Raw genomic sequence first — 21,747 nt, forward strand, 5'->3', positions numbered from 1 at the left:
GTTTAAAATGCACTTATATCTGCATAGATAGAATACCAGAGGGAAATAAACCTACATGTTAATAGTGGTAATGTAGATGATGATAGGGGAATAAAATTTTGTTCCTTTTACTTTCTTTGTTGTTCATATTTTCTGTGACAAATAAGATAGAGTGGGCAGAAAGAGGATGGAGTAACATTTTACCGGATTTAAGGTCACAACAACCAGTAGCCTCATTTGTGAACAAAGATTTGGAAGTAACATGACTTTTTCTGCACATTTGTAGTAATATTATTTGCTGCTTTAAGTATCTCTTCTAAACCTAATATGAATGTAGAAATTTCCATACATTGATCATTTACCATGATATCTAGGTATTCTTCCCTTAGGCAAGAGTGTTATTTTCTTGCTTACAAGTCTATTTTGTTCTTTGTTACCTAAAGAAGTTTTCAGATTTCGCCAATAAAATATAAGTTCATGAAGACAGGACTTCTTGTTTACTGTTGTGTCTTCAGTACCTAGAACAGTGCCTGGCACATAGCAAGTACTAGATAAATATTTGTAGGAAGAATGAAAGAAATTTATTAATTTTAAGGTTGCGAAAATCCTATGCTGTACTTGCTATGAAAAAGAATTTTATAAGACATTCATATTGAAAAAAAATTTGCTAAAAATGGGTCTAACAGACCTAGGAGACCTAATGTTTTTGTGCTTCTGGCATATTAATTATGTATACAAATGAATCCTGCTAATTCCAAACTAGTCTTAACCATTTATGAAAGGGGGCCAAGGTGTCTCCCTGAAAAATAATATTTGGAGCTAGGAAAGGTACTATTTCTTCTTGAATCTACAGTACCAAAGTTCAGACTTTCATTTATTCAGATCCCTTTCTCACTTGTTATTTAGAATGTGCTGCATTTTGCCACATTGAAGACCTTACCAAGAAGAACTAGGTGAAGAGTGGAAGAGCAATGCTGGGCACAGCATGGTGCTGTACGTTACAATATCATCTGTTCCTCCATTAGACATTTATTGTGTCCAGACTGTGCCAGAAACCATGTTATGTTCTGGGGATAGATGAAAGTGATACAGTCTTTCCTTAGCCTCCAAGATGACACAATCTGATACCAAAGACTTATGAACATTGTCCCAGTAAAACTTGCAAAGTTTCATGAAAGCAGAGAGAAGACATGCAGCCCCAAGAGGCCTCCTGGAACATGGCACTTCTGCACTGAGCCCTGAAGCCCAAGTAGAAGTGGGCCAGGTGTCGGGGCCCTGGGCAAAGGGTAGTGTGTGACTCAGGCCAGGGAACTGCCTGAGAACCAGCGTGGTGGGTGCTGGGAAACAGACTGTTACAGCTGGGGCTTAAAATGCCTACCAGGCAATGATAAGATGATGACAGGGGACAGAGTTGCAGGAGATCATGGCAGGTCAAGGACTGTGGACTTTATCCTGTGAGCAGGCAGGAAGTGTCTGTTCTGTTTGACAGCCTTCTCTGGAGGCTGAGATGGAAAAGAGATTTGGAAGGAGCAATGCTGGAGGGAGGAAGAACAGTTAGAAGACAACATACAGTATTGCCGTAGTCCAAGCTGTCAGTGAAATGGGCCTAGGAGTAGAAATGGGGAGGAGGTGGAGGAGGTGAAATCAGCAGGACCTCCTGATCGATTAGGGGAGAAAATCATGAGTCCTTTTTTGGTCATATTGAGTTGGAGCAGCCTTTGGGATGAACAGATGGGGGGATTTTAGGACAGATCCACACCACTGGAATGATCCCAATAATTTCAGGCATAAGCCCTTTTGGGGGTTGAATTACTGGGTCCTGCACATGATTTTTCACTTACTGTTACCTGCATGTCAGTTTTGTGTCCTTAGCTAAATTTCTTCTTGCAAACAGGGCCTATGTCTGTCGGGCACATAGAAGCTCTCGATATGTACATATTGGCTGATTAACTGAAAAGTAAGGTTTTCAGTCTAAATTATTAATTTGGCTATTGAAACTACAGATTCACCACATTGCTCCATAATCTTTCCAATTTTTCTTTTTTTAGTCGTAGTAGCACAGTATTATGCCTGGAAATATTCATCATGTTCTGCTTGGCTGAAATTAATAAGCACTATCCAAAGTTACATTGTAAAACCAATTTAAGACCTTATGTTGATTTTTGATTTAGTGTAACTAAGAAAACTCAGCTGACTACACGGTTTGTCTGGTGGCTGTCACCACCACAGCAGATCCTTGGTGAGAAGGATCGGTTGTTCCCAAGCCATGGCTTTATGTTTAGACTTGCAAAGGGCCCTCTGACCGGGATACTAGCTCCTTGTATCTGGGAGAATGACTGACTTCCTGTGCCAGACATTCTGCGGCCCAGAGGTTAAGGTTATTATTTGTTAGTTTCTCAGTCCTTCTTTTGCAGAGCAGGCTCCTAGGAGTGCGTGCACATGTGAATGCCCTGAGTATCTGGGGCTGAAATGAGAAATTTAAGTCAAAAATGGAGCCCTCTTCTGGACCATCTTGTGGCACCGAGGTCTTTGGACACATTAGCATAACAGGGTCTGAGCAGCACCTGGAAACTCAATTCTCCCTTCCTCATTTCCTGCATCAGTTCCTGCCAGGGAGCTGACCGTGACCATGACCTCACAGCTGCCATGGTTTCCTTTCCTCAAGAGGGAAGGGCTGACTTCCAGGAACCCCTCAGAGTTCAGAGAGTTCAACTTACGGCTTCTCCATAGTTTCACAGCCCCTCTAGGGCAGGTAGAGTTGCCACATAAAATCCAGGACACCTAGTTAAATTTGAATTTCAGATAAACACCAACAAATGCTATTTTAGTGTGAGTCTGCCTTGTGCAATATTTAAGTTCAATTTGATGTATCCGTTGTTAACACTGTGCCATATTTACTTTCTCTCTCCCAGATACGCCTTTTCTTGATCTGTTTAAGTTGCAGACATCACACACACTTTGCCTCTAAATCCTTTAGCATGCATCTCCTGAGATTTAAAGCACTTTTGACGTAGTCCATGCAACAGCCGAGACAGAGTTATACTAAAACAGTATTTGTTGTTTAGCTGAAATTCAAATTTAACTGGGTGTCTGTGTCTGTATTTGTTGCATCTAATCGCTCTACCCTGGGGTTGCGATGGAATGGCCCAGCATGGGCTTTGCAAACCCACAAACTTGGTCAGGTTTGATTTAACTTGCTGGCTCTGTGGCTTGGGAAAGCCAGCGCCACCATTGCAAAATGGCACTTTTTATCTTACAGGGTCAGTGGCAAGCTCAGAGATAACGTACATAAAGCCCCCAGCTCGGCGCCTGACTCTAGCAGACTCATAGTAAATTGCAGCTGGCAGTGGTAGCAATAGTAACTGTCTTTCTCTGAGCCGAAAGTCAGAGGAGAAGATAAAAATAAAGACACAACTGTTTCAGAAATGTTGGCAGCTGTATTTACAACTTCCCCCTGTTCTCTCATTCCTCTTCTTCCTCCCTGCGTAGTGCAGGGGTGTAGACACACACACACACACACACACACACACAACACACACACAATACAACATACACCCTACTCTGGGATTTACAGAGGATTTCTAGACAAACATCCAGCCATGTGGGGTGGAGGAAAAGAGACACGTTAAAGGTGCAGGAAAAGCCAACTCTCTTGAGGGAAAGATTTGAGTGGAATAAAAGGGGGTAGGAGAATGTGTCTGGATGCTGTTGACTCAGCTAAGAAGTGGCCAGGCAGAGAGGGGCAGGGAGGTGGAGGTGACAGGAGGTAGAGCACCAGGCTGCACACAGTCTGGATCAGCTGTGACTCTGGCAAGCTGTCAAGGACCGTTTCATTGTTATTGTTAGTTTTCCATTTGCTTTGTTTAGTTTAGGAGTCAAGTCCACTAAATGTTCGTTTCTATCCTGAAAGTTGGAGGAACAACTTCAGGTTGGACTATTGACACATACCAGAGCAGCTGGGTTCACCCTTCCTTCTGGAAAGGGTTTTGCCTTCTTTCTTTCCGGAAACTCTTCCACTTGTCTTTGGACCTTCGGTTGCCTGGGAGCTGGATGCAGACCAGGCAAGATGAATTCAAGAGGTGAACCATCTGTTCATTCAACTTACTGATTCTTTCGGGGTTCGTATTTCTGAGCTGATTTTCCTTACTTGAACAAATAAATGAGATCTCAAGTCCTTTCTCACTCTAAAATTCTCCACACACTGTGATGCTTGTCAGGAAAAATTAGCGAGGACTACAGAGTGCTAAGTCAACCATCCTGACAGTGACAGGAAAAGAAATAGGCCAAAGCCCCATGTGGGGGGTGACGGCCTCTGGGGCCTTTGCAGCAGCTCACAGCTGGGGCGGCTTCCCTGTTGTTTTGCAAGAACAGAGGAAAGGCCAGAATGAAGTGGGTTCTCTTTGTACCCACTCCTTCTCCCTCCTTTAGGGTTTCTCAATAACATTTTACAGAATCTGAATTTCTCAGAGTTAGATCTGGAGCCGAGAGGGAGACACACGAAGCCTGAGGGGTAGCAAAATGCTGTTTATTTTGAGCATCTGGGTGCAGATGGGTGGAGGGAGAAAAAGGTGTCCACCCCGAGGGAGGGGAAAGCCTTGGGTTTTATAGAGGGTTTTTCCAGGGGGAGTGAGCAACACCTGCAGAGATAGAGGAGTGGGGAGCTTCGTCCTTATCAGTAGGAAGAGGAAGGCCGGCCTGGCTGCAGCTGCCTGTGGTCAAAGTTAGATTTATAACCTCGGACTCCCCAGACTCCTGTGGCTTTTGTTTTACAGGCTTTATGATATTTTCGGGTTCCCACTCTAAGTAAACCTAACCCTTAGATTTTCATTTTTATTAAAAAAGATAAGGGAACAATTTTTTCCTGTCTCTAGAAGTAATTTATTTCTGTTGTAAAAATCCAAACAAAAACAACAGAGAATGGAAGACCCCTTACATCCTGACCTGTAGAGATCAGTGCTATTAGACATTTAGTGTAGATGCATAGAGATTTTGAGGGTAACGAAAAGATCAAAATTTTAAAATTATCTGTTTCACCATCCTCATGTTTCCATGTCTGCATTTTATCTGCTAGTCTTGTCCACACAGGTACCTATTTTCCATTTAACATAGATCATAAGTATGTTTCTTATTTCTATTTAGTCTTTATAATTTTAATGGTTGCTTTCTACTCTGACCTATGAATTATTATAATTTTCTAAGTCATTCTTTTCCTGTTCAACCTTTTCATTATTTCCAGTTTTATGCTAACTCCTTATTGTTTCAAAACCGGGTCACAGCTAGAGCTGGAAGAGAAGATCATCACTAAAGACTTTCTGTTATTTTTTTTCCTCTTTTGTTGTTTAACATTTGCTAGTTTGTCTATATTTCAGCAGATTCATGGGAGTGACATGATTCCTTACTTTCTTCAGACCATGCCCCAGAATATTCTCCACCCCAGCCTGAGGGTAGTAATAATCAAGATCACAGCTACCATTTCCTGAGCCCTTTGAGTGTGTTCTGAGATAAACATTCAGCTGAAATCTCATTTGATCCTTATCATAATCATAGCCAACCCCTCCTTCCCATTTGTGCCAGGATAACCTTCTAAAATACCTCTTTCCTGTGTGAGTTCTAAATAGGCAGTGTGGTAGAGCAGCGGTCCCCAACGTTTTTGCCACCAGGGACCGGTTTCATGGAAGACAATTTTTCCAAGGCATAGGGCGAGGCAGAGCTCAGGCGGTGATGCCAGCGATGGGGAGCGGCTGTAAATGTGCGTGCGTGTATATATACAGATGAAGCTTCTCTGGCTCGCTCACCTCCTGCTGTGGACCCCCCTCACCACCCCTCCCCCCTCAACCCTCCCCCCTTTCATGGAAGACAATTTTTCCACAGTGCAGGTGGAGGGGGAGTTGGGGGGCCCTCTGCCACCCAGTCCCTAACAGGCTGCAGACTGGTACCAGGGGTTGGGGACTGTAGTGGTAGTGTGTTAGCTAAAAACCAAATCTGACTTAGGTAAGGAGAGACTGTTTGAAAGGATTATTGCAAGGTGGGGGGGAGGGTAGAAAGCTCTGACCATAATATCTGCAAGAGTCTCAAGGGTTAAGCAAAGGAGTCTTTCTTTTAAAGGGAGGAGTGAACGAGGTCAGAAGGAACCTTGAGGGAAGTGGGGAGCATGGAATGGCAGGATCGACAGTAGTTAAGAGAGAATGATTTTCCTGAGACCAGCCTGTCCTAGAGGGGAGGGTGAGGAGGGATTATACAGTGACAAGTGTCATAGTGGGTGGGGAATTTTAGAGTGAGAAAGAACTTGAGATCTTATCTATTTGCTCAAGCAAAGAAAATCACCTCCAGCCGGGGCGCAGTGGCTCACGCCTGTAATCCTAGCACTCTGGGAGGCTGAGGCGGGAGGATTGCTCGAGATCAGGAGTTTGAGACCAGCCTGAGCAAAGGTGAGACCCCCGTCTCTACTAAAAGTAGAAAGAAATTAGCTGGACAACTAAAAATATATAGAAAAAATTGGCTGAGCATGGTGGCGCATGCCTGTAGTCCCAGCTACTTGGGAGGCTGAGGCAGAAGGATTGCTTGAGCCCAGGAGTTTGAGGTTGCTGTGAGCTAGGCTGATGCCACGGCACTCTAGCCTGGGCAACAGAGTGAGACTTTGTCTCAAAAAGAAAAAAAAAAAGAAAGAGAGAAAGTCACCTCAGAATTACAAACCCTTAACAACAATAAAACAATAAAAACAGCCCTTGACAGCTTGCCAAAGTCACAGCTGATCCAGATTGTGTACAGCCTGGGGCTCCCCTCTGTCTGCCTCCACACCACGGCCCTTCTCTGCCTGTCTCTGCCCTGCCAAAGGCATCTGCTCATCCCTGTCTTCTGCTCTTCTCTGCTCACTTCTTACCAGGGTCTTCTCTCCTGTCTTACAAGCAGTCAGTGGAAGCTAGTGTGGAATGGAAGCTAGTGTGGAATGGAAGCTATAGTCAACTATATTGACTAAATATAGTTTTCCAGTACTAAATTTAGTCAATTGAGCAAATATTTCTCCAGGAAGAGCATTGTCCTAGGCACTGTGGGGAGTATTAAAGGAAAAAATGAAACAAAAACAAAGTATGCTTTTTTTGTAGATCAGCATCTTCTGTTTTGTGAAAGCAACAGTTAACCCGATATGCTACCATGTTGACTGAAGAGCTCCACTTCCTTTCTCATTTTAGTTTGCTAATTTCGTCTGCTCCATGTTAATTCCTATTGACTTCAATTTTTAGAAGATGTTTTCTGTCCTGACTACTTTTTCCTAGGAGATTTCTACATAAGGTGTTATAGGATTCAAAAGAAGAGACAATTTGTCCAGTTGAAGGGATACTCAAGGAATTCATGTAGGAGGGAAAATTATTGCCTTGCCCTTTCCTGGAAACTTATGGGCAAGAAAAAGAGATCCTTGCTTTAATGAAATCAGACAACTTTTTAAACATCCCTGGGCCTTTAGAATCCTATAGAAGACAAAGTAATTATTATTTACATGTTAGACCTTCTCCTATTTGACCTTAACATATTAGTTTTAGGGGGGTTAAATTCATGTTACTGACCTGTTTTTAGGTGTATGAAAGTTATCTGTATCAAAAAGAAGTCGTTAATGTCAAACTCTAACAAAGTGGAGCTGGGAAGCCATGAAGGAGGAGCCCTCAGGCATGTACCTGCGCCTGTGATGGGAACTATGCAAGGAATTCCTCCAAACCGCAGTGCTACAGATAAGCCCCTGCCCCTGCCCAGGGATCCTTGCCTAGCAATGTCTGTCTCTGCCCGTGAACTAACGCCAGCTCCTACAAGCCCCCATAAGCAGTGGTCTTTGTTTCAAAACAGCTTAGTTTTTAAAAGCAAAGGGTCCCTCTCGCCCTGACCCCCTGGGATGTGCCCATTGTCTGACACAGCACAGGTATCCTGGCTGCAATCTCCTGGTCTTCCCAAATAAACTCTGCTTTGGAGAGTCGGTCTCCTGTGGCTCATTTTAGGTTGACAGGCACTCTAGGTATACTTTATGGGGGAGAAACTCCACCATATAACTTGTATAACTAAACGGTGTAGTGTATTATACTCATTTTCTTGAGATGTCTGCAGAGGTAGGATGGGAGAGTGGAGAAAAGCTGCACTAGTTCCGGACCAGCTCTGACCTTAAGTAGAGAACAGCTTTTAACCTTCTAGGGCTTCCGAGTTCCATCTTGTCAACCATGAGGCCTTTCCAGGTCTATTGTTTTCTTGCACTGTGAGCCTGAGTCCTTGCTCGCCCCCAAATAGCTTAGACTTCAATTTAGGAGAGGAGAGAAAAGACCACAAAGCTCTTAAATATCTGCCTGAAGTGCTGCTTAAGCCTCTCCCCTCCTGGGGCAGGGAGTGATGAGTCTGGAGCTGGGTTCTGGAGGCCGGAGGAAAGGGATTTCATGGTTTGTGTTTAAATTTTTTTGTCTCATCAGTCTGATCTCAATTCAGTAAAGACCAATAGTATTTCAACAATGTATTGTTTGGATAGGAATCTCTGGACTGATGCCAAACCATGAGTAATCCCCAGCTCTAGGAAATGGCCAATTCGTGGGCGTAGACTTACTGCCAGTCCTCCAGATGACTGGCTTTGATTTGATTTGTCTAGTTTTCTACATTCATTTATTCTATAGTCACTTTTTTTCCCTGCAGAAATTCTTGGGAAATTTTCTATTTAGTAATAGAGCTATATCCTTAAGTTCTCGTGCAACATTGTTTCTCTTAAATTGGAGGCCTGGACTTTGTTCTACCAACATGATCTGAAGCTGGTCCCTTTGTTTATTGTCACTCAAAGCCTCCCTGCCAGAGGAGTAACAGGTGGCGTCAGGGGCTGCTGTGTTTGCCATCTGGTTCTCGGAGTGGCCTGACATTGTATCAGTAGACCCCATTTTCCTCGTTTGATTTTCTTTTTAAAAAATTTCTCAATGTTAATTTTTTTTTCTATTGATTATTAAAAAGTTAGAAAATACAAAATCTCATCAGGGTGAAAATGACAGTGATCCAAATTCGCAACACTCAAAGTAATCACTGTTCAAATTTTGGTTTGTTTTTAGTCTATGCTTTTGTCTTTCTTGTGCCCTTCAGTAGTGTCTACTGTACAAATACGAGGTTTTTCTCCATTAACAGATTGAAAACTGTTAGGACTACTGGGTATTAGGTTTCTGCTTGTTAACCTGGGGCACTGTACTGATCGGGCTTCTGCTGTGATGGCGACTAACACGCCGACGCCCCAGTCTCACTGGCTTGTGACAGTAACATCCATTTCACACTGGTGGGTTGCAGGCTGCCTGCAGTTTGAACTCGACTGGCTCAGCTGCACTAGGCTAGACTCCAGCCTTCTGGTCAACTTCAGGTCTGGTCTGCACATCCCCATTTTAGGACACACTGAAGGATCAAGAGCGACCAGTGCCTGCTCGTCTTTTGGCAGAGGGTGGCGGCTCCGGGACGGCTGGCGGAAATACGCCAAGCCTGTTACGGTCTCTGCTCCACATCAGCGCACTGACATTCCACCCACGTCCTATTGGCCAAATCTAGTCACGTGGCCAAGCCGGAAGTCAGTGGGCGGGGAAGACTATCCTCCCACAGGGAAGCTATGGTGTGTTGGTTTGCTGGGGCCGCCAGAGTAAGCCATAACCTGGGTGGCTTGAAAACCAGAAATTGGTCTCACAGTCGTGGGTGCTAGAAGTCTGAGATCAAGGTGCTGGCAGAGTTGATTTTTCCTGAGGCCTCTCAGCTTGGCTTGCGGATGGCCGTCTTCTCCCTGTGTCTTCACCTGGTCTTTCCTCTGTGCATGTCTGTGTCCCAGTGTCCTTTTCTTATAAGGACACCAGTCATATTGGATTAAGACCATGCTCATGACCTCATTTAACCTTAATTACCTATTTAAAGACTCTTACTTCCAAATACAGTCACATTCTGAGGTACTGGGGGTTAGGACGTCAACACACGAATTTAGGGCGGAGGACATAATTCAGCCCATAACACCTAACGAGGTGGGAAGTGAAAGAAGGATTGTGGAGTGAGGCTCATCCTCCTCGTCTTTGAAACAGGGATGGGCATCTCTGCTGTAAGGTTTGGGGGGATTGAATACGAAATGCATGTAAAGCCCCTGCTGGTGGAGGAAGTAGGGATGGGTGTGGTTCCACCTCATATGGAAGGACCAAAACTGGCCTTCCTGGGCCTGTCTCCTTGTTCTTCTGTCGCCTTGGGGTATATGGTGCTTTTCAGAAGAGCCTAACTTCTACAGAAGCTATACCATCAGTGGAATCTTCAAAGTTAACAAAACCAATAGGGCCTCAGTCTGTGGCCTACCTTTTGGTAACGCCGTGTTTCCTCCCATGAGCTACATCTCTAGCGTCTTCCTTTACAGATATTTATTGCAGGCCTTCGATGACTTAGTAGGGCTGTGGGCCCTACTGGTGTACGACAGGGCCCTGTTCTCAGGAGGCTGCAGTTCAATGCCATGAAATGAGCTAGGCGGTCAGAGTAAGGAGCATCCCTCCCTCTGCCTCTTGCGTTCAAAGCCAACTGCCTTTCATTTTTGTAAATCTCCTTTTGGTTTTCTTCCCTAGAATATTGTGTTAAGGAATGGCACGGAGATCTTTGACTCCTGGGAGAAGCCCCCTGTGCCCGTGTACACCCAGTTCTATTTCTTCAATGTCACCAATCCAGAGGAGATTCTCAGAGGGGAGACCCCTCGGTTAGAAGAAGTGGGGCCATACACCTACAGGTGAGTCCTGACTGCCTCCCTGCCATGCGGGAAATACAGAATGTCCCCACCGTGGCCGGTGTCCTCTCCTCTCCCCGTGAGCACTGTCCTGAGGGCTGCGTGGGGAGCACGGGTTTTGGTTCCCTGCAGTCTGAAATGCTGCTGATGTTTTGCATGCATGTGTGAAACCTCATCAGGGACTGGTTTCGTGGGCTGGGCTGAGTCTCAGCCTGCTGTGGTTAGAAACGCAGCGGCTTCCTCCTGAGTTGGCAGAATGTGGTTATTAATAAATGTGGAGCTGCTGCCCACTCCTGACCCTTTTAATGTCACCGCTTGATATTCTTTAGTGACGTTTAGGGCTTTTCCCCATTTCCTTTCCCCACGCACCTAGTTTTAAACCAGTTTCCAAAATTTATTGTTGACCTAGGATAGGCCTTTTTGTTTCTTCTTCACTCCTGCCCGTGCTCAGCGTGAGCAATGACCAGGTGGCAGGGTTTGTTGGAGTCTTTGGTGGTTACCACCAGTTCCAAACACTGGGGACTCAGAATGGCCTTAATCATTTTTAGAAGGTTAGTAAAAGGAGACGCTTGGGTCAGAGCATTCCCCCTATTACAATAGTTTTGCTCCCCTGCTGCAATAATCTTTCCAATAAAGTCTCTCCTTACCAAGTTAAAAAAAAGATTAGTAATGGAAGCAGACAGCAAGATCTTTCTTCTTCAGAACTGCTAAATGGTAAGCATGCGTCACAATTCTGTCATGGATTGCTTAATAAATTATTGCTGCCTGATTCATTTGTTATGAATCGGTACCATTCTCAGTGCTGGGAATTCAGAGATTTAAAAATCCTGGTCCCTGCCTTAGGAGCTCTTGTTCTCGCTCGAGTCAGATGACCTGTTTCAAATCCCGCCTCTGCGACTTGCATTTGTTTATTTTCTTGTCTGTTTTTATTTTAAACTCTAAAAAGGATTTAAGAGATATAATATACAGATAGTCCCTGACTTACAATGGTTCAGCTTAAAATTTTTCAACTGGCAATGGTGCAGAAGTAATATGCCGGCCGGGCGCGGTGGCTCATGCCTGTAATCCTAGCGCTCTGGGAGGCTGAGGCGGGAGGATCGTTTGAGCTCAGGAGTTTGAGACCAGCCTGAGCAAGAGCGAGACCCCGTCTCTACTAAAAAATAAAAAGAAATTAGCTGGACAACTAAAAATAGATAGAAAAAATTAGCCGGGCATGGTGGCGCATGCCTGTAGTCCCAGCTACTTGGGAGGCTGAGGCAGAAGGATTGCTTGAGCCCAGGAGTTTGAAGTTGCTGTGAGCTAGGCCGACGCCACGGCACTCTAGCCAGGGTGACAAAATGGGACTCTGCCTCAAAAAAAAAAAAAAAAAAAAAAAAAAATTTTTCAACTTGGCAAGGGTGCAGAAGTCATGTGCGGTGCAGTGTGTTCCTCGACTGACCGTGGGGTTCCACCTGTATAAACCCATCATAAATTAAAGCATCGCAAGTCAAATTGAAAACACACTTTGTGTTTACGATATTTTCGACTTACAATAGGTTTATTGGGACCTATCCCCATTGTCAGTGGAGGAGCATCTTTACATACAACTTGCTTGCTGTCTACCTGAGGCTACATGATAAATTCCCTCACAGTCTAAATGATGTCACTCAGCAGTTTATAACTGAGTGCCAAAGACATGCAAGGACAGGAAACTCCACAGGTGGGTGAGAAAAGTCCCCATGTGCCACTGTGGTCGGGCAAGGCCTTAGGGGGAGCTGGTGAGTGGCCCGGCTGCCAAACGCCTTCCTAACCTGTGTCTGAATTATAAGCTCTTAGAGTAGCTGTGTCCAGTAGAAACATTACATGAACCACTTATGTAATTTAAGATTTTCTAGTAGCTAATTCAAAGAAAGTAAAAAGAAACAGGTGAAATTAATTTTAATAATATATTTTTATTTTACCCATTATATGTAAAATAGCACCATTTCAACCTATAATTGATATTAAAAAGGTAAGGAGGTATTTTACATTTTTTTTGTATTGTTTTTGAAAGTTCAAGTGCTCAGTAATCACATGTGACTAGTGGCTACCATGCCACCAGCCCTGTGTGATGTGGAAGGAGGAGAGGTAAGTGGAGAGAGAGAAGGAATAGACACTGGAATTATTGAACATCTACTATGTATCAGGCAGGGCCAGGACCTGATCAGATTGTGCTTTTATTTAAAATTTTCAGATTTTGTTCATCATGAATTTTTGGCATTAATTTTGATTTTAAGAAATAGTACATTAAAATGTTGATTTTGATTACTGAATGTCTTGGCACCCCTTACTTGGTGAGTCCTCACTCACACTCACCCTAGGCCCAGCCCTGGCACCACACACTTTTTTTTTTTTTGAGACAGAGTCTCTGTTGCCCAGGCTAGAGTGCAGTGGCATCATCATAGCTCACTGCAACCTCACACTCCTGGGCTCAAATGATCCTCCTGCCTCAGCCTCTCAAGTAGCTGGGACTACAGGCGTGTGCACCATCACACCCTGCTAATTTTTCTATTTTTTTGTGTAGATGGGGTCTTGCTCTTGCTCAGGCTGTTCTCACACTCCTGACCTCAAGCAGTCCTCCCACCTTGGCCTCCTTGAGTGCTGGAAGGACATCAGTTTTTAAAAAATGAATCTTCAACTGAATTCAAGTTAGAAATAAAATGACATTGGTAAATAAATTGAAATTCAAACAATCTATAAACTGAACTGAAAATTTTGAAAATATTTCAGGACCAAACCTTAACCCAAGAGAGAGTTTATTGACTTTGATTCCTTGGTCAAGGTGGCCCTTGACTGTTGTATTTCCTCAATCATGGGTGGAAAGAATGAAAACAACAGTGTTTTGAGAAGACTCTATCCTAGGCCTTATTTCCTTCTGTCATTACTGCTTTAATCTGCCATTTTTAAGGGCTTAGTATCTGCAGTCTGTCTGTATATAATGTTATATTGAAAATGTAATTTTGATGCTGAAAGAAAGGAAAAGTATTGCTTAGTAAAGTGGTGCCTATTTTCAAATAAAATCCTTTTTTTTTTCTTTTAGGGAACTCAGAAACAAAGCGAATATTCAATTTGGTGATAATGGAACAACAATATCTGCTGTTAGCAACAAGGCCTATGTTTTTGAACGAAACCAATCTGTTGGAGACCCTAAAATTGACTTAATTAGAACATTAAATATTCCTGTATTGGTGAGTAGTCATTTTAGTATCATTGTGGATTGTAGAAGAAAGGAAAAAGTTAATGCTATTATGGTTTTACGTTTAAGATCGATTTAGTTATGTTGAAAATATACATATATGAAAAGAAAAATAGATTTTTCGTCTTCTTTAAAGTACAACTTAGACTTTTTTCTCAGGTCTGTCAAACAAGGTCTTTCCAAATGATGACAAAATGCAAATTTTAGGATTTGTTTGCACAGTTTCTTCTTATGTGTTTAGGATTAGCACTTGTGCAAATAAATAGGCCCCTAGGATTTTTTGGTAGCTAGTAATTTAAAAAATATTTATTTGCCCCTTGCAAATTACATTGCTGAACACTTCTTAGTTCAGATTTCTATCTTGGATTTTATATTCTCAAAATATATAAATCGACTCCTCCCCTTTTCAAATAGAAATCAACAGACTGGGCTGTTGATTATAGCCTGCTGTGATTGCACTGGGCTCTGTCTATAATGGCAATTCCACCTAACGGTAACACCTATTCTATACTGAGACCCAGGACACTTTCTTATTCACTTACACCAAGCCCCTCTGAGGCTCCCACCCTAACTCTGCTCCATATGTAGCTGGACATGGTGGACCTAGGACCTAGAGAGTGTTAGATCCCACATCTGGCCCTGCCCTGCTGCCCAGTGGTGTGGGGTTTATAGTGAGGGCCCAGCGCAGGAGAAAGGTGGCACCACCTTGTGGCCAAAGATGCCAATGTATTTACAAATGCAGTGTATTTACAAGACACCCTTCTGTGGTGTCTGGATAACTCAGAGCCTGCAAATGGGGATGCCAAGATCACACTTATGAAATGTAACACTGAGAAAGGACAATAACTGAAGAGTCTTGTTCTTCCATATGCAGCCAGAGAGGAGCTCACTGACTGATTTTGCGGCTGTTTAATCTCAACATTTACATTCTAAGTTTCTAGCCCCCTTTGTTGAGGGGGGAGAGCGTGGGGTAGGGGTGTTTGGGAGGGGACACTGCTGTCTTAACTTGCCTCTGTTCCTCAGACCGCCATGGAATGGTTCCAGGCTCACTTCCTTAGGGAGATCATCGAGGCCATATTGAAAACCTACGAACAGAAGCTCTTCGTGACTCACACAGTTGACGAATTGCTCTGGGGCTACAAAGATGTGATCTTGTCCCTCCTCCATCCTTTCAGACCTGAGATCTCTCCTTATTTTGGCCTGTTCTATGGGGTAAGTTGAGTTTTCTTTTCAGTGCCTCTTTGTTCCGCTGACAGTGGGGACAGGGCACCCCAAGCCGTATTTCATCTTAACTTCGGGTTTCTTGTAGACCAAAATGACCCGAAGGCTAGATGTCTTGTGCAGCGGTCCCCAACCTTTTTGGCATCAGGGACCGTTTTCATGGAAGCCAATTTTTCCACGGACCGGGGAGGAGGGGGATGGTTTTGGGATGATTCAAGTGCATTACATTTATTATGCACTTTATTTCTATTATTATTACATTGTAATATATAATGAAATAATTCTACAACTCACCATAGGTTGGGGACCCTGTGTAGAGTATGTGAAAAATCAGAAAGTCTTTTTTTGGGGGAAAAAAAACAAGTAAAATGGATGGTTGGGAAGTTGGTAAAAGACAAAGTTAACCTCAGTAAGAAAATATTAGATTGGGGTGGGCTCTGGGATTGTGATGAGTTTGCCCAACTTTAAATTTGTAGTTATTTTTTGGCTCTGCCTGTTCAAGAGTCTTACTCTCATCTACCGAGAGATACAAAGGTTCCCTCAAGGCCCTTCTGGTCCCGGGAAATCTCATTTTCTGTTTTTAAGGCTTTGAACTGATTAGGTGGAAGCCACCCACTCACATTATAGAGGGTAATCTCCTTTACTTAAAGTTAACTGATTGTAGGTATTAATCACAGCTATAGAATACCTTCACAGACACTGGGCTAGTGTTTGACCAAACAACGGGGCACTGTAGTCTCAAATTAACTATCACAGTTGCTTTAAATGATCATATTTACTTATTTTCAGAAAAATGGGACGAATGATGGAGACTATGTTTTTCTAACTGGGGAAGACAATTACCTTAACTTTACAAAGATTGTGGAATGGAATGGAAAGACGTAAGTCTAATGATTTGTCAGTGTAATTATTTTTTCAATTTTCATTTCAATTGATTTCAACTTTTGCATTGTTTGAAAAAATTTTAGGCCAGGAGCAGTGGCTCACGCCTGTAATCCTAGCACTCTGGGAGGCCGAGGTGGGAGGATTGCTTGAGCTCATGAGTTTGAGACCAGCCTGAGCAAGAGTGAGACCCTATCTCTATTAAAAATAGAAAAATCAGCCTGGCATGGTGGCACACACCTGTAGTCCCAGCTACACAGGAGGCTGAGGAAGGAGGATCACTTGAGCCCAGGAGTTTGAGGTTGCAGTGAGCTACGATGACACCACTGCACTCTAGCAGGGGTGACAAAGCAAGACTCTGTCTCCAAAAAAATAATAACAATTAAGCAAAATTTTTTGTGAATAAAAGCATTCACTTTTTAGATGAAAAATGTGTAAATATATAAATATTCTTATAATTATTATTTTACAAATCAAGATAGGGATAATACACATTACAAATGAAGTATCAGTGATTTGTAGATTTATCACAGCCAAGCATGAATTACATAGCCAGTGAAAAGTCTCACTCCTCCTAAGTAGCCATTGAGTGATGTGTAGTAGCTACAGCACAAATACTTTTCAAACCATCATTTGTTTTGGGGAATGAGGGGAGAGGTTCTCTTTTTAATTTAATTCATGTTTGTGGGTTATTGGTATATTTTTCTCCAAAGATGACCAAACAAATCCAAAACGAATAAAATGGATGGTTGGGAAGCTGGTAAAAGACAAAGTTAACCTCAGGAAGAAAATATTAGATTGGGGTGGGCTCTGGGATTGTGATGAGTTTGTCCAACTTTAAATTTTTACAAAATATTTTACAAAAATACCTGGTTTGAGTACTCCTCAAAACTGTCAAGGTCATCAATACAAGGAGAGTGTGATAAACTATTGCAGAAACCCAAAGAAATATGAGAACTAAATGTCATGTAGTATTCTGGATGGATTCTGGAACAGAAAAAAGATATTAGGGAAAAACTAAGGGAATCTGGATAAAGTATGGGCTTTAGTTAATAATAATGTGTCAATAGTACTTTATTAGTCGTTAACAAATGTACTATAGTAGCGTAAGATGCTAATAATAGGAGAAACTGGGTGCAGAATATAGGGGAATTTGCACCGTGTTCACAACTTTCCTGTGAATCTAAAACTATTTAGAGTTTATTTAAGTTTTAAAAAGCACACATGTACATAAACATATATTTACACACACACAGACCCTCAAGTATATAAGATCCCCGAAAGGATCTGAGGGGAACTGGCAGGAGTGTTGCCTCTGGAGGGGCCCTGGGTGATTGGAGTTCTGGGCTGGGAGGGAAAAGTACTTATAAACGGGATGTAACTACATTTTATTTTAAACCAGATCTCTTATTTTCCAGTCTTTTAATAGCAGAGCTTAATCCTTTTTTATACATATTGTAATTACAGATACATTTATGATACAATAATATGTTATTTGATATATTTGGACTTATTTTAATATTCTTTTCCAACTTTAGATTTTTATGATTCACACCTAACAATAATTTTTTCAACAAAATCTAAAGGTATTTATCATTTCTTCTCCTTCTAAACAAGGCAGTAAGTTGACCCATTTCTTAACATACACATCTTCCTTGCTGTTTTGTCTAGAACTGTTTTAACCTTGTTGGGAAGTGAAATATAAATTAAAAAATTTATTATTTTAATAATAAATACTTAACTGAGTTTAGCAACATATTTTGTTAATTTATTACTATTCCCCCCCCCCACATCTGCCCCCTGGGTTTACTTTTGTTTTTGCTAAAGATTATCCATTAGTACAATGGTTCTCAACTGGATTTGAATTTATTTTATTTATTCTGTTTGGCCCCTGGGGCATACTTTCAATCCAAGGCCTCATGTCTGTCTGAAATTTTGGAAAACTTTAAGCAATGATCTCGTCAATTACTGCTTCTGTGTTACTCGCCTCATTCTCACTCCTCCCACTCCCAACCCGGAACTTCTATTAATGTTTATTGGAGCCTCTCAATCTATTCTCTGTATCTTGATACTTTAATTTTTAATTTTTCTGAGTTTATATTTGTGCACATTCCTTAGAATTATCTTCCAATTCATCAATTCTCTTTTCAACTATGTCATCTAGAGTTTTATATTGAGTTTTTCTTTTAGAAACTACCTTTTATTTTCAAGATTTCTATCTAGCCTTGTGAGACAGGGTCAAAATTAAAAGAAAAAGAAAAGAAAACAAACAAACAAAAAAAGATTTCTAATTTTGTATTTTTTATCTCCCTACTCTTGTTTCATTATTTCCTTTTTATATTTTAATAATTTCCTATTATTTTTTAAAGATGTTTTTCTTTTATTTGTCTCTTTGAGAATATTAAACAATGTACTTAAAGTATTAGTTGGATTGTTCTAGTATTTTAATCTCTTCTAAAGTGAATTCATCTCCTTGTTGATTTTGTTGCCTGTCCTTTAGCATTAACTTCCTTCAATTTTTTAATTTTAATTTTAATTTTTCTTTTGAGACAGGATCTTACTCTGTTGCCCAGGCTAGAGTACAGTGGCATCATCAGAGCTCACTGCAACTTCCAACTCCTGGGCTTAAGCGATCCTCCTGCCTCAGCCTCCCAATTAGCTGGGACTACAGGCATGTGCCACCATGCCTGGCTTATTTTTTGTAGAGATGGGGTCTTGCTATTGCCCAGGTTGGGCTCCAATTCCTGTCCTCAGGCGATCGATCCTCCCTCCTCAGCCTCCGAAAGTGCTGGGATTATAGGGATGAGCCACTGTGCCCAGTCCCTTCAATATATTTTTTTTAAATGTTGATTTGTAGAATTATTTTGGTTGGGAAGTTAGTCTGTTATCTATGTGTGTGTGTGTGTGTGTGTATGCCTGCTACCTACCTACCTACCTGTCTATCCTCTTACCTCTCCCTATGTAACAGTTTTGCAGTTGCCTCCGTGTAGCCCACTCTGGAGCCCCCAGTCCAGAACCAGTATACACAGGGGAACCTCCTCCCCACAGTTATGTTGGGAAAATCAGCAGGCAGCTTGGCTCAGGTTCTGGTTTGAGGCTATGTCTGGGTCTTCCTGCCCCTCCCAGCCCCTAAGCTTTGTACACATTTAAATCCATACGACAGCTGGAAGCTGCTTTGTTTGACCTCACTTGATGAGCAGGGAATCTCTGCCCCTTAGACCCCGATTCCAAGCCCTTGGTGGACCATTTTTAATTCTTATTAACTTGAGAAGCTGAACTTCCGGTTCTTTCTCCTTGTTTCTAGATCTGCAGGGGAGTGGCTTTGGGCCTAGTCACCACTTTGCATTTATCATCTTTTTATTGTCTAGGGAGATACCGTGTTTGAGTATAGTATAGACCTTCTAGATGTTCTCTCTCTTTTTAAATATATTTTTTCTATATATATTTTTAGTTATCCAGATAATTTCTTTCTAATTTTAGTAGAGATGAGGTCTCGCTCTTGCTCAGGCTGATCTTGAACTCCTGACCTTGAGCAATCCTCCCGCCTTGGCCTCCCAGAGTGCTAGGATTACAGGCGTGAGCCACTGCGCCCAGCCTAGATGTTCTCTTTTTGTGTTCTATTTTGTGTTTGTACTTGGAAGAGTTCATGAACTTATAGTGCCATCTTGGCCAGAAGTTGGGAGAATGACTATTTATTGCCTGTCCTTTCCTTCCTTTTGCATTTTGTACCGTTTTAGTCCATTCAGACTACTATAACAAATTACCATACACTGAGTGGCTTGTAAAAACATAGACATTTATTTCTGACAGTTCTGGAGGCTGGGGAGTCTAAGATCAAGGAACTGGCAGATTTGGTGTCTGGGGAGGGCCCATTTTCTCACATCTATAACATCTTCTCACTGTAACTTCACATGGCAGAAGGAGTGAGGGAGTCCCTGGGTCCTCTTGTAAGGGAGCTAGTCTCATTCATCAGGGCTCTGTCCTCATGACCTAATCACTTCCCAAAGTCCTGTCCTCCTAACACCATCAACTTGGGAGTCAGGATTTCAATGTATGAATTGGGGGTGGGAGGGGAGTCATAAACATTCAGTCCATTGCATGTACCATTATTTTAAAAATTAATTTTAAGAGCTATCTCGACTGTTTTTCATGAGCATGAAGTTACTTCATGATTGAGCTTTCTTGTATTCCAAGAGAAGTCCTCCATTATTTTTGGAAGAGAGAATTGTTCAGAGGACAGACTGAGTTCATGGTCTGTCATGAATATTACAGAGCCAGACTAAGCTATGCAGAGTTCGCTGGTCTGTGGGCTGGCCGTGAACAAGGCTATTATTAATGCGAAATTGGATCATTGCTTTAAGTAAGTCAGTATTTCTGAACCTCTATGTAGGATACGGTTTTTTGGATGCAGGAAAGAGGGGCTTTTGGCTATTGCTTCTGTGCAAATGAATCTGGGGCCAGGGGCCTACTTTTTTCTCCCTTGATCTCTGCCCTAACACTCTTGTGTCTGTGTATGAATAAGACAGTGTGGGTAGCCAGCTGCACTTAAATCCTGAAAAGTCCTGACCATTTAAGAGGACCTAAAATCGAATCTGATCATCTTTCCTCTTTCGTGTGCTTATCAATTACAGGTCACTTGACTGGTGGACAACAGAGAAGTGCAATATGATTAATGGAACGGACGGAGATTCTTTTCACCCGTTAATAACCAAAGATGAAGTCCTGTATGTCTTCCCATCTGATTTTTGCAGGTAAGAGCTTTAAAAATTAAGTTTAAAAAAAAAAAAATAAGGTCTTTGACTGCAGGACACCAAAAGGGTAGGGAACATATCCGATGCACTGATTGTGCATGGATAGTTATGCTGTGTTAGTGATGACTGCAGGTGGCTTATTGAGACACACTGTCGTGTCATGGTTCACAGCATGGACTCCAGAGCCTGTTGATTTGGATCTTGGTTCCACCACTTATATCTGTGTGGCCTTGGGCAAGTTATTTAACCACTGGGTGCCTCACTTTCCTCATTTGTAAAACAAAGTTAGAAATAGTTACCTACCTTAGGTGTTGTTAGGAAGACAAATGAGTTACAATCAGTAACATGCTTAGCGTAGGGCCTATCACATAGTAAACAATATTAAGCGTTGGCTCTTAGCTATTGGGATGTACTCTGTCAAGCATGAATTGACCTAGTCTTCTTGCAGTCAACAGGTAATCTCTACACGGAAGATAAATAAATGACACTGTTGTCCATATTTCGGAGTCTGTAGGTATTTGCTTAGCTTTAACCTTCCCATTGATCTCGTCTACTCTCCCTGGCCCTGTGATCGCCCCTTCCCTCCTGCCTTCCTGCCTTCCCTGTCTCTGCAGGTGAACATGGCTCCGTCATCCTCCCCTCCACCCTGGCTCCCATCTCCCATCGTACCACTACTCCGCTCCCACCCTGCGCCCTCAAACTGCTCAGAAGAGTGGCCGCCTCATGCAGCCTCCCTCTCCTCTCCCGCCCACCCCGCAGGCTTTCTGGGAAACTTCTCGTCACAGGCAGAGGTGACCTAGCAGCCCTGGACACTGTGGATCCATTACGCTCACACTTCTCCACGTTGCTGTTCCTCCAGTGTTTTGTATCTCACAAAACTGCCCCGCTCACCCAGTCAGCTGTGCCAGAGTCATTGGCGACACCGTCAGCGTCCCTCCTCTCTTACCCTCATTCAGTCACCAAGG

The 21,747-nt window shown here is 42.5% G+C and overlaps 1 protein-coding gene across 2 annotated transcripts in view; it reads left to right on the plus strand.

Annotated features, from left to right (window-relative positions):
- SCARB2 (scavenger receptor class B member 2) overlaps positions 1-21,747 on the plus strand; it is a 48,636-nt gene that overhangs the window by 10,868 nt on the left and 16,021 nt on the right. Inside the window, exons 2-6 of one of the 2 annotated variants that reach the window (XM_069457205.1) lie at positions 10,560-10,717; positions 13,773-13,920; positions 14,952-15,140; positions 15,939-16,030; positions 20,663-20,782. In XM_069457205.1, coding sequence (XP_069313306.1) covers positions 10,560-10,717; positions 13,773-13,920; positions 14,952-15,140; positions 15,939-16,030; positions 20,663-20,782 — 707 coding nt within the window. The remainder of the gene's footprint in view (positions 1-10,559; positions 10,718-13,772; positions 13,921-14,951; positions 15,141-15,938; positions 16,031-20,662; positions 20,783-21,747) is intronic. The other variant, XM_069457207.1, reaches the window with a different exon arrangement.

This window comes from Eulemur rufifrons, chromosome 24 (genome assembly GCF_041146395.1).
Source record: "Eulemur rufifrons isolate Redbay chromosome 24, OSU_ERuf_1, whole genome shotgun sequence".
NCBI classification, from domain to species: Eukaryota; Metazoa; Chordata; class Mammalia; order Primates; family Lemuridae; genus Eulemur; species Eulemur rufifrons.